The sequence below is a fragment of the Macaca nemestrina genome, chromosome 9 (genome assembly GCF_043159975.1).
Source record: "Macaca nemestrina isolate mMacNem1 chromosome 9, mMacNem.hap1, whole genome shotgun sequence".
NCBI classification, from domain to species: Eukaryota; Metazoa; Chordata; class Mammalia; order Primates; family Cercopithecidae; genus Macaca; species Macaca nemestrina.
The window spans coordinates 67,984,163-67,998,776 of record NC_092133.1 but is presented as its reverse complement, the minus strand read 5'-3'; the positions used below and the strand labels follow the sequence as shown (position 1 = coordinate 67,998,776).

General features: G+C 51.8%; 1 protein-coding gene across 3 annotated transcripts in view; it reads right to left on the bottom strand.

Moving 5' to 3' along the window:
• The window catches only part of LOC105466056 (cadherin-23), a 386,971-nt gene that overhangs the window by 160,055 nt on the left and 212,302 nt on the right, over positions 1 to 14,614 (bottom strand). For all 3 annotated transcript variants that reach the window (XM_071069711.1, XM_071069712.1, XM_071069713.1), the window contains exons 10-11: positions 5,218 to 5,330; positions 3,455 to 3,643 (exon numbers count right to left, since the gene is read on the bottom strand). In XM_071069711.1, coding sequence (XP_070925812.1) covers positions 3,455 to 3,643; positions 5,218 to 5,330 — 302 coding nt within the window. The remainder of the gene's footprint in view (positions 1 to 3,454; positions 3,644 to 5,217; positions 5,331 to 14,614) is intronic.

Sequence of the window (14,614 nt, the reverse complement as noted above, 5' to 3'; positions counted from 1 at the left end):
GGGATGGTTTGGGGGCCACCCCACCCGGAGGCTGGAAGATGGCCAAGGTGACCTCAGGGTTGGGTGGCCTGGGCTCCTGGGCTGCCTCTCCTCATTGGCTCTGTCTCTGCAACTCACTGTGCCCTGGAGAAGAGGAGGCCAGGCTTGCATTGTCAGAGACACTGACCAGCTCCCTTGGGAAAACAGCCATGGAGAGCAGGGAATGGTCCCTGGTGGCACTGGGTGCCCTGACCGCAGTGGGTATGCCAATGGCTGAGCCTGGGTGGGGGGCAGTCACTAGAGGCAGGTTGGACCCAGATACCCCTGAGCATTCCTGCAGACATTTCAGAAAGTGCTTCTAGCAAAGGGAGCCTGAGATAAAACCGGAGGTGTCAGGGTTACATTGCCCTCAAACAGCTGGGGTGAGAAGGCCTGGGGGGTTCCAGCCTTATAGCTGGCAGTGCTCGCTGGACCCAGTCCTGGTCAGGAGCTACAGCTCCTAAATGATGACAACGGCTAATGTTTGTGAGACAGGTGCTGTGCCGCGCCCTGTACATGCCTCCTCTGTGGCAGAGACAACCTACTTGGCACCTTCCCCATGCTTCCTGGCCTGCTGGTGGCGAGGTGGAGGCACATAACTAGTTCTGGCCAATAGTCATTGGGTAGAAGTCGCAGAGCCACTTCTGGGATGAAGCATAGAAGAGCTGGTGCTTAGGCCTCCAGCTGCCTTTTCCGTGCTGCAGGGACCGAGGGACCTGCAGATTGTGCCCGTCAGCGACTACATGGGGTGGGCTTTCCCTGCCCACCTGTGCTGGCCTCTCATCCGCATGAGAAATCAACCTTTATGTGGGGCTAACTCGTTACTGCAATATAAGCTGATGGATACATTCTCTTTCTTTTCTATTCCTTTTTAAACAAATGGACAAAGTGAGGCTCATTACTTTACCTGAGGTCACACAGCTAGTACATGGCAAGGCCAGGCTGAAACACAGGCCCTATCTGACTCCAGAGCTTGTGCCGTCCCCACACAAGCTGCCTTCCCTTGCTGGGTTGCCTCCAAGATCAAGCCTCAATTCCTTGGCTGGGGTCCTGGCCTGCCTCCCCACTGCACATATCCTTGCTTGCCTGGATTATGGCCTGCTCTGGCCAGCCGACCTTCCTGTGTGTCCCTGGGAGCAGCCCTAGGCCCTTCTCACCATAGAGCCTCTCCTGATCCTCCCAGCCCCTACTGCCCCTTCTCCAGCTGACTCCTCCCTGCCTGTGGTCACTGGACCTGGACCCCACACTGGTATCCATATTTCTTTTCTCTTGGGCATTATGGTTCTCCTGAAACCACAGATGGGACTTTCTTCTGAGCATCTCATTCATACAGTCATCTCCAAAAGGAGGTGCCTGCCCTAAAGGGGAATACAAAGTGATCCATTAGGGTGTGAGAACATATTAGAACTTGTTTTAATACCTGTTTTTTCCACCTTTTAAAACTGCTACATTAAAAAATATGTTTTTTGGGGTTTTTTTTTGAGACAGGGTCACCTAGGATGGAGTGCAGTGGCGCAATCTCTACTCATTGCAACCTCTGCCTCCCAGGTTCAAGCAATTCTCATGCCTCAGCCTCCTGAGTAGCTGGGATTACAGGAGCACACTATCATGCCTGGCTAATTTTTGTATTTTTAGTGAGGTGGGGTTTCACCACATTGCCCAGGCAGGTCTTGAACTCCTCGTCTCAAGCGATCCACCTGCCTCGGCCTCCCAAAGTGCTGGGACTACAGGTGTGAGCCACTGTGCCTGGCTTTAAAACATATTTTAAAATGTACATACTGTATTTGTATCAACACACTGTTGACTCCTTGGGACAAGGACCATGGGTTACACTTGGCTCCCCAAGAGGCTAAATATAGCTCCTTGTAAACAGTAGGTGATCAATACATACTTTAGTTACCTCAGACAGATAGGTATGGAATGCCTTAGCAGGAGGTGGAGACACACATGTACACACACACACACACGTGTGCACACACACCTGAGCACACACACATGCGCATGGTGGGACTGACTTGCCCACGGGCCCTGAGTCCTTGGGGGGACCGTGTCTGGTTGAGAGGAGCTGACGGAAGTGGGCAAGAGACGTGGGCAGAGGGGCTCCTGGGTCAACAGGGAGGGCCGCTTGCGAAGCAGCCAGAGTAGAGACGGCTCCTCCGAGGGTGGTGGAGGAAGACCAGCCTGGAGCAAGGCCACCATGGCAGACCCACGCAAGGAGTAATTGAAGAGAAGCACCTCAGGCTGGAAAACCTAATGGAATTCCTGAGCAGAGTGGGCCAGGAGGAGCAGCAGTAATAAATAGAAGTCCTATTAGCATGGCAGCTGCTGACAGGCAGGGAGATGGGGCACAAGGAGGGGTGAGGGCAGGGGAGGAGGCAGGCTGAGAGGGTCCTGAAGGGATGGAGACCTGGCCCCAACTCATAGAGGCCTGGCCGCCCTGCCCCTCCCCACCCTTGCCCCTGTGATGCAGGGTGTGGCAGGAGCAGTGCGGGGGGCTGCCCCCAACCTGAGCCTCCTTCCTTGTCCTCTGCAGCTCTCCCTTACTTCCTTTTAAGACTGGTTCCAGCCAGGGCAGACCCCTGGTGATGCAGGGGTCTTCTTATGGCGTGGGATCCCCTCCAAAGCACTTAGGTCCTTTCACTCTTCACATGGAAAAGTTGGGGTCATTATTACATCAAAAATAGGAATTAGACTTTCTGCTAAGGTCATTATTTGAACAGGAGCAAAAATGAGTACAGGCATCCCAGAGAGGGCAGCAGATGATCCATCAGGGTGTGTGAAAATACACATATGGTTTATTTCTACTTTTTTTTTTTTGAGATGGAGTCTTGCTCTTGTTGCCCAGGCTGGAGTACAATGGTGCTATCTCAGCTCACTGCAACCTCCACCTCCCAGGTTCAAGCGATTCTCCTGCCTCAGCCTCTCACATAGCTGGGATTACAGGTGCCTGCCACCACGCCCGGCTAATTTTTGTATTTTTAGTAGAGACGGGGTTTCGCCACGTTGGCCAGGCTGGTCTCGAACTTCTGACTTCGTGATCTGCCGGCCTCCCAAAGTGTTGGGATTACAGGCATGAGCCACTGCACCTGGCCTTATTTCTACCTTTTAAAATTGCATTTTTGTGCATGCTTTACAATGTCTCTACTAGATTAGTATGATGATCATGTACGTAACTTCTAAATAATAACCACACATATGGAAACATGTGCTCACATGTTTTTTGCAGGGTGTAGGGGGTAATCCAAAAGTAGAGACTAGTGATTTTTTTTTTTTTCAGCCTTATTTATCCTCAGAACTTACCAGGAGTGGGGTGCTGCAATGTTTGTTTCTATTTTATAGCTGAGGACCTGGACAGCCCAGGCAGGGGGGTGGTCCGGATGGGTGGTGGGCCCAGATGGGTGGTGGGTCTGCATGGGCCATGTGTCCAGGGACTCACCTCATCCTTGTCCACCACCTGGATGAAGAGTGGAAGGGCAAAGCCGACCTGTGCCAGCTCAGTGATGGCCACGCTGTACTCGGAGCTGTTGAACTCCGGGGCGTTGTCATTGATGTCAATAACCAGGATATTGAAGGTCGTGGTGACTGTAGCGTTAGATGGGGTGCGGTCATCGTTCAGCTCCGTGCCCTGCGGACAGAGACCGGTCACCCCGGGGTGAAGGCAGCTAATCACAGCAACAGCTCTTGCTTACCAAGGACTTTCTCAGCACCAGCCACTGTGCTTCAAGGTGAATGATCCCATCTAATCCTCACCCCAACTCCAGGAGGAAGATTTTATCGTTAGCATCCCCATTTTAGTGATAAGGAAACTGAGGCTCAGAGAGATTAAGTAACTTGTACAGGGATTCACAGCCAGAGTCGATTTCTAGCTCAGGTAGTAGGAGCCTAAGACGGATAGCAGATGGATGAGATGGGGTGAGGACAAGACAGATCTGGGGGTTCATTGAGGGACAAGGGGGAAGTCTTCATCCTCTTTGGCAGATGGTGAAACTGAGGCCAAGAACGTTTGTGCTGGTGGTTAATCAAGACAACTGAGCATCTGCTATGTCCTGAACCCTGTGCTCGGCACTGGGGGTCAGCGTCAGCATAGATGGACTGATTCAGATAACTGGGTGTCCAGTCTGTGGGCCAGAGCCATGGGCCCAGAAGTGCCCGTTCCCAGTTCTGACTTCAACCTGAATCTGAATCTCTCCGGGTAAGAGACACAGGAACAGATACCTTTCAATAGCTTCCCAGGGGATTCGGGTTCACAGCTAAGTGTGAGAACACACCCCCACATTTTATATAAAGACAGAAAGAGTTCAAGTCCCACAGTGGGGTGCTGGGACCAGGGGGCAGCTCTCTCTGGTGGACCTGACCACCTCACCTCCATGGGAGGAGAGCAGACGGGAGGGAAGGACGGTGGTGTGAGCACACCCTCCCATGGCTAACCCACACCTGAACAGCAGGGTCTCTCAAGGTCAAGGACAGCAATTAAGGGCCAGGCTGGGCTGCACCGTCCTCCCCATGGCAATGGAAGGGCCTCCTTCCTAGAGCCCCTGGCCTCAGTCTTTGGGCCGCCCATTTCTCTCAATCGATGGCTGATGGCCTGGGCTGGGAAGAGCCCCTGTGGCTCAGACAGGATCCATACCCCCAAATGGGTTTCTCAGGGAATGGCTCTGCAAGTCACTGATTTGAATTAAAACCGACCGTGAGTGGCAGGCGGCTGCAGGGGGTGTGGGACTGTAGCTCTGCCTCACATTCTGGGGTGGGGACCCCAGCACCTCCTTTCCTCCCTGCTGCATTGCTGTTTCTTAACCCAGGAAGCCGTGGCACTTGGAAGTGGGACAGAACCCCAGAAACGGGGCAAGTTCCAGAATTCTAGGTGGCTGCAACAGAGAACTTGGAATCCTGGGACAACAGTAAGGAAGGACCACAGGATGAGCACCTACTGGGTGCCTCCCACTGAGAGGGCATACAAGTTCCATCCCATGTGGTTGTTGATAATGGATGTGGCACGCCCAGCACACCAACTTCATAATTTGGGTGCCTTCCTAATGGGGCCCTGGGCACAGCCCCGGAAGGCAGTGCAGGGTGAGAGCACGGAAGCGATGTGCTTCTAGAGCCACCACCGGGGCAGGAGCCCTTGGACACCACTGGAGGCTGGCATCTGAGCGGGGGCATCCCCTCTACCTGGGGTGGAGGTGCCCATGTAGTTCTCACCTTCACAGTCAGGATGAAGCCATGGCTGTACAGGGGGTTCTCCCGGTCCAGCAGGCCATTCAAGGTCAGTGCTCCGCTGATGTAGTCCAGGGCAAAGATGCTGTTGGTATTCCCTGCAAGAGAGAGAAGCATTCAGGTGTGACCGGGCACAGGGCAGGGGGGCATGGAGCTGGGGCCAGGGCTCCTCTCTGGGCATTAAAGACTCATCAGTTACTGAAATGAATGCTGGTTCAAGAGTAACAGAAAGAGCCCTGGAGTCCATGGAGCAGCCGGCAGACAGCACCAGGTCCCAGAAGGAGAACAGCGTGGCCTTTCCCATCTCCTTCTGGTCTCGCTGACCCAGCTATGGAGAAAGTCTTGGTTTGGTGCTACTATGCTTTAACACTTCCCTAGACTCGCTTGATTTCTTTTTTAACAAAGAGAGAGCAGGCTTCAGGCTCAGAGCCTTCCAAAGGGAGTGGACACCAGCCAGGATGCAGTAACCTGGTTTTGTTTCTCTTGTGCTTATTCTTATGGTCTGGTTCTATTCTATTCTATTCTATTCTATTCTATTCTATTCTATTCTATTCTATTCTATTCATTTTCAATTTATGACAGTGATGTAAAGTTTCCTTTTACAACAAATGTAAATTAAAGACATAATTAAAAAATAAGTACTATGTTAAGTACTCATTAAAATTTAAGATACGTATTTAAAGTCCTGGCAAAAATTATCTATGAGCCACACTTGCCTCAAACCTACGTCTCTGTAAACCCACGCCTCTCCCTCTGCCAGCTTCAATTTCTGCTTCCTCTCCACAGAAACTCACACTGGCATCCTCGCGTTTCTCCAGATCACTATGCTCTTTCCTGCCTCCTCATCTTCTAGCGTCTGTCTTTCTCTCTTGTCCTCACCCTCTGCCTAGCTCAGTGCCAGCCTCTTCTCCTCCTCCTCCAGAAAGGCAGTCCTGACTTCTCTAACTGGCCCCTTCCAGTCCCCACAGGCAGTAGTCACTGTTTTGTAACTAACTGTTCCCCAGTTGCTTCTTGGGTGTTAATTGGATCTCCTTTCCCGGCCCTCTGAGGATGAGGACCTTTCATGACTGTCCCTTAAGGTACCTGGCTAATGCTGGGCACACAGTGGCAGGCACGTTCCCCACCTGGGCTAGTCCTGCATGGGCTGCTGCCTTGCCCATATGCCCTTCCCACCAGCCTGTGAATTCACCTGGGAAAATCCCAATTCCATTCGGCTCTCTCTTCATGAACCTGTTTGTTGGCTCATTCACATACTCACTCACTCCCATTCATTCACCCACCCAGCAGTCTCTGGGGTAGGCTTTCCTATAGCAGGCCCTGAGCTGGGCGCTGTTGGGCATGCAGATATCAGCGTGCCAGGAATTCTGACGCCAAAGCACTTGCAGCCTAGTAAGTGATCTCTGGTACTCACCAGAAGCAGCATCTCTGAGTTCACAGCAGGGAGAGGCTGTTTACAGATGGGAAATCTCAAAGAAGGAAAGCTCCATAGAGGAGATGTCATTAATTCCCTGGAACACTGACTGGCTGTGTGACCTTGGGCAACTTACCTAACCCCTCTGTGCCCTGGTTTCCTCACTTGTGAAATACAGATAATAATGGCATCTGCCTCATAGGGTTATGAGGATTAAATAAGTGTGAAAGTATAGATATATTGCTTTGGGACCATTCCTGGCACAAAATAAGTGTTGTCATTGTTATCGTTGAGGTGGTTCCTGGAGAACGAGCAGGACTGGGGAAGAGGACGGATGGGCACTGATTCCATTAATACCCAAGAATTAATACCCAAGGCTTCAACACCCGCAGGTGAACACCAGAATCACCGTGGAAGCAGCTGTAGCTCCCAGGTCTTCCCCTTCCCCATCTCTAAAGGGATCTGCATGTACCAGAGGCTCATAGCATCTCTTGGATTAACTAGGGAAAAAGTCAAGGGTCGGGGCAATTTCCTCTTCTAACTTTAGACTTCGGGACAGAAGCTATTCTCAGTCAACCCATGCTGAGTCACCTGCCTGTGCTAGTCAGCACGGCAGCTTACTTCTACCCAGGTTGGTGGCTAGTGGCCGCTCTCACCTGTCCTCCCAGCCTGCCAAGCATGGGCTTGGCAAGGCCAGGGAGAAGATGCAGACAGTGGGGCCTGTTTAGAACTCAGTCTATCAGTCTATGGCTTCAGAATCTCTAACATGGGGCCAGCCCAGGAGAGGGTGTCACTGTAGCTATCCCCTTGCTTAAGGCTTCCTTTCCCAGCCATAGAGAGACCTAGGTGCCTTCCTGCTGGGTTTTGTATGGCTGTGTTTGCATAGTGGGGAGTTGTGGGGACAGGATTGCAAGGAGGTGTACAAATGTGTGATAGAAGGGAGTTCCTTTAGCTGAGAATTTTGCTGCTAGAGAAACGATATGTGTGCTTTCATCTGTTCATTCATTCAACAAACAGTTATTGTGCTTCTCTAATGAGCATACAGGCAGGGCACGGTGGCTCACGCCTGTAATCCCAGCACTTTGGGAGGTGGAGGCGGGCAGATCACTTGAGGTCGGGAGTTCAAGACCAGCCTGGCCAACATCTCTACTAAAAATACAAAAAAAATTAGCTGGGTGTGGTGGCGCATGTCTGTAATTCCAGCTACTCAGGAGGCTGAGGCATAAGAATCGCTTGAAGCTGGGAGGCAGAGGTTGCAGTGAGCCAAGATCACGCCACTGCACTCCAGCCTGGGTGACAGAGCAAGACTCTGTCTCAAAAAACAAATATTATATGTTATATATATACATATAAATATGTATATATATACTGGTGATACATTTTAATCGGGGCCACAGTGCTCAACCAGGTACTCATAGTACAGGGTGATCAGTGCTGTGGTTGGGTGAAGCAGAGGCCGTGCAGGGCCGTGTAGGGGCCGAGGTCCTCTGAGCCCCTAAGGCTGAGCTGAAGGGCTGCCCTGAGGCAAGACCTCAGAGCCTCCAGCCTCCCACCCCTGCCCCAATATGCTCACAGGCAGGGGTCCCCTCCCCAGCCCCCACAGACAGCATCCCGGCATTCCAGATTTTCATATAAATTTCCTTTTTTCAATAAAGGAAGCTATCAAATGTTTAACTAAATGTGATTCAATTTTTATCTTTGTGAGATTTTTCTTATAAATCATTCACAAACCTGAAGCCCCTTGTTGAATGATGTGCTTTCACTTTTGGTTTGAAAAATAGGGGTTTCAACCCTGGAACACTCACTTGCATTTCTTCACTCAGCTTTTATGCCCCGTTCATGTCCACACTGTCCACCCCAAACCCAGCATCTGTCTCCAGCACATAAGACACCCCATGCCCCAACCTAGGCAACCTTCTCCAACAAACCTGCAGGCAAGTACCCCCCACACGGTCCACATTCAACCAAACTCAAGACACACACACACACACACACACACACACACACACACTTCTTTTTCACACATCTGTTTGCATGGAGTACACCTTCCCACTCCTGCCAAGCACCGGTGACTAACTCCCTGGATCAACACCCAGAAAGAGCCACACCTAGGGAGCCGACAAGGCCACCTGAGTGAGGACTGACTCAGTGAGATGCTTGGTAAGATGCTCTTACTGTCACCATAGCAACGCTGGCGCTCGCTGGGATGCTGCTAGGCTTGAGCAGGGGCAGGAGATGAGCCCTGCGCCCTAAGCTAGAAAGGCCGAGGGCATGTCACATTCAAAGATTCATTGATTTTTTTATTCACGCATTCCTTCAAGTTCATATTGAGCACCTACTGTGTGCAAGGTGTTGGATAATCAGGAAAGAAAAGCAGGCAAAGTTCATGCCTTCAGTCTCATATGAATTGTCTGTGAAGACAGACATTCATGATATAACCACACAATTGAAAGTGTAAGTACTTGCTGAGCTAAGGCCCCTGAAGAGAAGCAATTTGGAAAACAGAAATGATTAAGATTACACCCTCTGGAGACAGACTGCATGGGTTCAAATCATGGTTCTGCTACTCAATGGCTGTGTGACCTTGATCAAGTGACTTATATGTGGGCCTCAGTTTCTTGGTCTGTAAAATGGGGGTAATAATAGAACCCACCCCAGGCTGTCACTTTAAGGATTAAATAAGTTAATACAGTGCTGGGGACATAGGAAGCTCCGAACAAATGTTGGCTGCCTGTGCTTTACCAAGATGGTACCACCGTGGTCTCTCCCACCACCCCAGCAGCCTGTGCCTACAGCTGTTTTCCCCGCAGTGACACTGAGCCAACTCCACACTTTTACCAGGACAACCTCACCATAGAGGGCTAGTGTTTACAGGCTGCCCTGGCCTGAGGCCGAGAACAAAACCCTCAGGCCCACAGGGCCCTGAACCCAGAGCTCTGGCCTCTGCTCCCCGCTCATTCAGGATGGTGGGTGCAGAGAACTCCACTTCCCTGCCTCACTGCCCTCCCTTCTTCCCACACTTCCACATCCTCCCCTCCACAGGCGCTGTGGGCTTGGCAGCCACACATGCAAGTTTCTCTGCTCTCCTGGAAACTAATACCTCCGTGTCCGCCTTCTGGTCTCCCAGACATTCTTTATCCAAGTCCCATGGGGGGCTGGGGGGCTGGGGGCACTCACCAGGGACGACTTTCATCTGTTCAGCCCCACTGCTGAGCAGAAGGGCAGCTGCTTTCCCCGGGCGGACAGGTGCTGTCCTGAGTTCCGGGGTGGGGGTGTATCTGGTAGGGGAGGGGTTTTGGAGGTGCGGTGGGGGTTGCACTTTTACCACTGTAAGGATTCTGGGAACTGGTGATTCAAAGTGATCACAAAAGAAAAAAGCAGGTCATTACTGGCCCTGTTGTTTTTCCTGGGGGCAACCACCTCCTCTAGGAGCTCCAGGAATCAAGACCTTTTCAGATTTGCAAGAGAGAGGCTGGGAGGAATGAATCATGTGTGAAAGGCTGCTGGGCGGGGGTGGGGGGTGGGGGTGGGGATTGCAGCCTTCATTCTCCTATTTATTAAAAAGTAGTAGCCACTACTTATCAAACACCATGTACCAGGCACTGAGCTAAGCTGTTTGCACAATCACATCACCTATTCGTTGCAACCACCTTATAAGAAGATATCCCATCTTTTGTGTGAGGAAGCAGGCTCAGAGATGTTCAATAACTTGCCTAAGGTCACATGGCCAGCAAGTGACCAGCTTGGACTTAGATTTACATTTCTCTTTTTCTACCTGCAAGCATTCGCTTTCCACACATTTGTGCACATTCTGTGCCCGGCCCTGTGCTATGGGGCAAGGAAACAGGATGAGGCAAATAAGAGATCATCATCCTTCATAGAGTGCAGTGTCAACAGAGTGACTTCTTCCCCAAGAGGGAGTCCTAGGGCTGGGCACAGTGGCTCATACCTGTAATCCCAGCACATTGGGAGGCCGAGATGGACGCATTACTTGAGGTCAGGAGTTCAAGAACAGTGTGGCCAACACAGTGAAACCCCATCTCTACTACAAATACAAACATTAGCCAGGTGTGGTGGCAGGTGCCTATAATCCAAGCACTCGGGAGGCTGAGGCAGGAGAATTGTTTTAACCTGGGAGGCAGAGGTTGCAGTGAGCCAAGATCATGCCATTGTTCACTCCAGCCTGGGTGACAAAGTGAGACTCCATCACACACACACACACACACACACACACACACACGAGGGAGTCCTTACAAATTCTGGAAAGTTCTAAATAAATTCCTCCATGGTAGAGTTTTACACGGCAGCAGAATGCCCATGTTGTGATGTCTTCCAGGTAGCTGGGGAGGTGGCCTACCACGGGGACTGGTGGGGGAAGGTAAGGCTAGAGACAAAAGCTGTCAGCACAATGGGCCGGCGACGTTTGTCAGACACTGGGGAAAAGAGCACCAGGCGAGGCTGGCCTTTATGGCAGATGTATAATTGGACGAGTATAAGCAGGAATATCTAGAAGGCAGTGAAGGAGACAGAGAGGCAATGGCCAGAGAGGTAGATGGGAGACCAGGCTAGTGCCGGGTGCCCAGAGTCAGGAAAGGAGGCAGTCCCGAGAAAGAGACAGTCAGCGGGGTCAGATAGAGCAGAGAGCTCAGGAAGAGGAAGGTTTGGCAAAGGCCACTGACTGGGTCTTCAGATGTCCCCAGAGTCAGACTTTAAGATACTGAGGGACGGTGGGGCAGGGATGTGGGGACAGTGAGTGCAGGTGCTCAGGTGCTGCTGCCCAGAGTTTGGTGTAAAAAACAAGGCAAAAGGCTGAGTGGCAGCTAGAGGGCACCGCAGAGTCAAGCAAAGGGCTTCTGCTGTTTTCCAGCTGGACAAAGGGAGTGGGAGAGGGAGAGGGAAGTGGACTGGGAGGGGCTGCAGCAGGGGGTAGAAGGTCCGATGTGTGTGTGAGCGGGGGCAGCTCTCTCTCTTTGAGCCATGTGGGGCAGGGGAGCTTAGGCTCATCCCCCTATCTCTTTCTTCTTCCAGGCTGGAAGGCTACCCCCCTTCATGCACCCTGCTCTACCTGCAGCATCGCCCCTCCTGCCTGCTGCCAAATCTCATCATTCCCACATCTTGTCCCCTTGTTATCTCATCGGCAGCATCTTGACCCACAGCGGAGCTGGGTCTGGGCGAAAAGCAGTTTAGTGAGTGGCCGGTGGTGCGTGCGGGAACACAGGCTGATGACTTTCAATTGCTTTGTCTGCTCCGCTGGGCTAACAGCCCCTGCGTCCTGCCTCTGCTCTCCTGCACTCAGTGTTAAAGGAAAACCCAAGGCTTCCTACTCAGCCTGGGAACTGCTCTTTCTGAAGGTCCAGTATCACCTGCTATAGGAAGCCCACCCGCATGTCTCGCCTGGAGGCTCTGCCACCTCTGGCTCCTCTAAGCCCTTGAGTGCTGGGCTCAAAACTCATGAGGCAGCTGCCTTGTGCGGTAGAGCCTCTTTAATTCTCATGCCTGGAGACCAGCGTGGCCTTGAGGATAAGGGCCGGGGTCTCAGGCTGCCATGTCTGGCAGTCCCCGGAACAGCGCTCATTATGTATTTGTTGGATGGCCTGAAGTTTCTCTTCCTCCCTCTGCAGCAATTCCAAAGGGTCAACCAGTATGTAAGAGGCAGCGGCATACTTGGGGCCTAGTCCTGTATTGGGGCTGCAGGGGAGAGAAGAGAAGAAAAAAGCCATGGCTTATGAGGAGCTCGGGATCTTAGGAGCTGGGCATAAGCAGCCATCTCTTTAAACGGCAGTGTCTGAATGGAGGTGGGAGGCTGGATGAGATTGACCTGTGCGGCCCTCATCCCCACTGTGGCCTCTGTCTTGGTCACCTGGTCCTGCCCAGGTCCAGCGTCAGGGACCTTACCTGGGGAAGGGAGCAGAACTGGCATTTGCTTCCATTCCTTCCAATGGTCTCTCTTCTAGTCATGGTCTGTGCCTGGAGTCTATTACGTCAACACCCTGGTGAAGACCGCCTACTGAGCATGAACTTGCAGGGTGTGAAAAAGATCTAGGTTCCAACAACAGCTCCACCACTTACCAGTTGTGAGACCTCCTGCAAACCACTCATTCCTTTGGGCCAAATTCCCCATCTGTAAAGTGTGGATAACAGCTCCCACCTCACCAGGCTGTGTGAGCATCAGGTGAGATCATGTACATAAGGCACTTATTGTGGTGCCTGACACATAGTAGGTGGACACTTTGGTTTCTTCTTTCCTGCCACGCCTTTTTCCTTTTTTTTCTTTTCTTTTCTTTCTTTCCTTTTGTTTTGAGACAGAGTCTTGTTCTGTCACCCAGGCTGGAGTGTAGTGGCTTGATCACAGTTCGCTGCAGCCTTAACCTCTCCAGCTCAAGCGATCCTCTCACCTCAGCCTCCCTCATACCTGGGACTGCAGGTGCACACCACTGCGCTCAGCTAATTTTTGTATTTTTTGTAGAGACAGAATTTCACCATGTTGCCCAGGCTGGTCTTGAACCCCTGGGCTCAAGCAATCCTCTGACCTCGGCCTCCCAAAGTGCTGGGATTACAGGTGTGAGCCACCACACCTGGCCACGCCTGTTTTTGGAATAGTAGAATCAGAGCAAGCTGGTCCCAGCTGTGGCCCCTCTCACCCAGTTGTGAGGGGCAGGTCCTACAATGGCCAGCATGGACTGAGTTCTGAGTTCTTACCTTGTGCGGGGCACTGTGCAAAGTGTTTTGTATGCATGTCTCATTCAGTCTCACAAAACCCCTGAGACAGACACACTATCCTCATCTCACAGAGGAGGAAACTGAGGCGCAGAGAGGTTAAAAATAACCTGCACTCGATCATCCAGGCAGTGAGAGGTGGAGCAAGGAATTAAACTCAGCTTCCAGGAAGCTAAATAGTTCATGTCCCATTCAGAGGCCCTGGCCCTTCCTGTCTCCCCTGCCACACGTAGCCCATTAAGCAGTTGCATGTGGGCAGCCTAAGCCCCTGGGACCCTGGCACAGGCTGGCCTGCAGGCCCTTCGCTATCCAGTGGAGCCATATCATTTTGACTGGTATACAGTTGTATCACTGTATAATGAAAACTGGGAGCCAGTATGAGATATGGGCTTTGAGCAAGACATCTTATGAATTAAAAATTGTTACTTAGCTGCCTGATGACAAAAGGGGCCTGCAACCTGGTTGGCATCTGGGCTGGGCTGCATTCAACAGCCGCACGATCAACATATGGCAACCAGCGGTGTGGGTTACCTCGGCTTTCAACCAGGAGAGGGGACCAGCCGAGAGTCTGCTGCTGCATAAGGATTCTGGGTCAGGCGGGGTGGGGGAAGACTGCCCCTCCCCAAAGCTTCCCAAGCTGACTGGAGCCTCTTCCTGCAGATCCGCTCTGTGTGCATTCAGGCCTCCACTCAAATGTCATTCCTTGGATTCCTCTCCAGTTACCTCTACCTTCCCACCCTCACCCCTGTCACTCTCTCTCCACTATCCTCTTTTATTTATTTCAAAGCACTTCTACTTTCTGAACCTCTCTTCCATCTGTTTATGTGTTTCTTATGGTCTGTTTCTCCCCACTGGAATGTAAGCCCCAGGAGGGCAGGACTGGTTTCCCCAAGTGCCCAGCAGATGCCTAGCAGGTGACCAATCAATGTTTTCTGAATGGATGAATGGGCCACAGCAGGACTGTCTGATGGCCACTCTGAGGCTGGTCCAAAAGGCTACGGAGCAGAGCAATACTGGGGTGACTCCTGATGTCACACATCATAAAGACGCCACAGCTGCACTAGGGCCCATGAGGAGGGACCAGCCAATTAGCAATTCCAGTTGGGGCTGTAGTACCCTCCTGATGCAGCCATAGTGATATGTTTGTTTCAGCTGAGCCGTCTCAGTTAATTACAGTTATTACTGTCCAGTCAGGGCGAGACAACCTTCCAGTCCCTCAAGTAGGTGTGAACTGCAGTCTGCTTGTCTTACAGG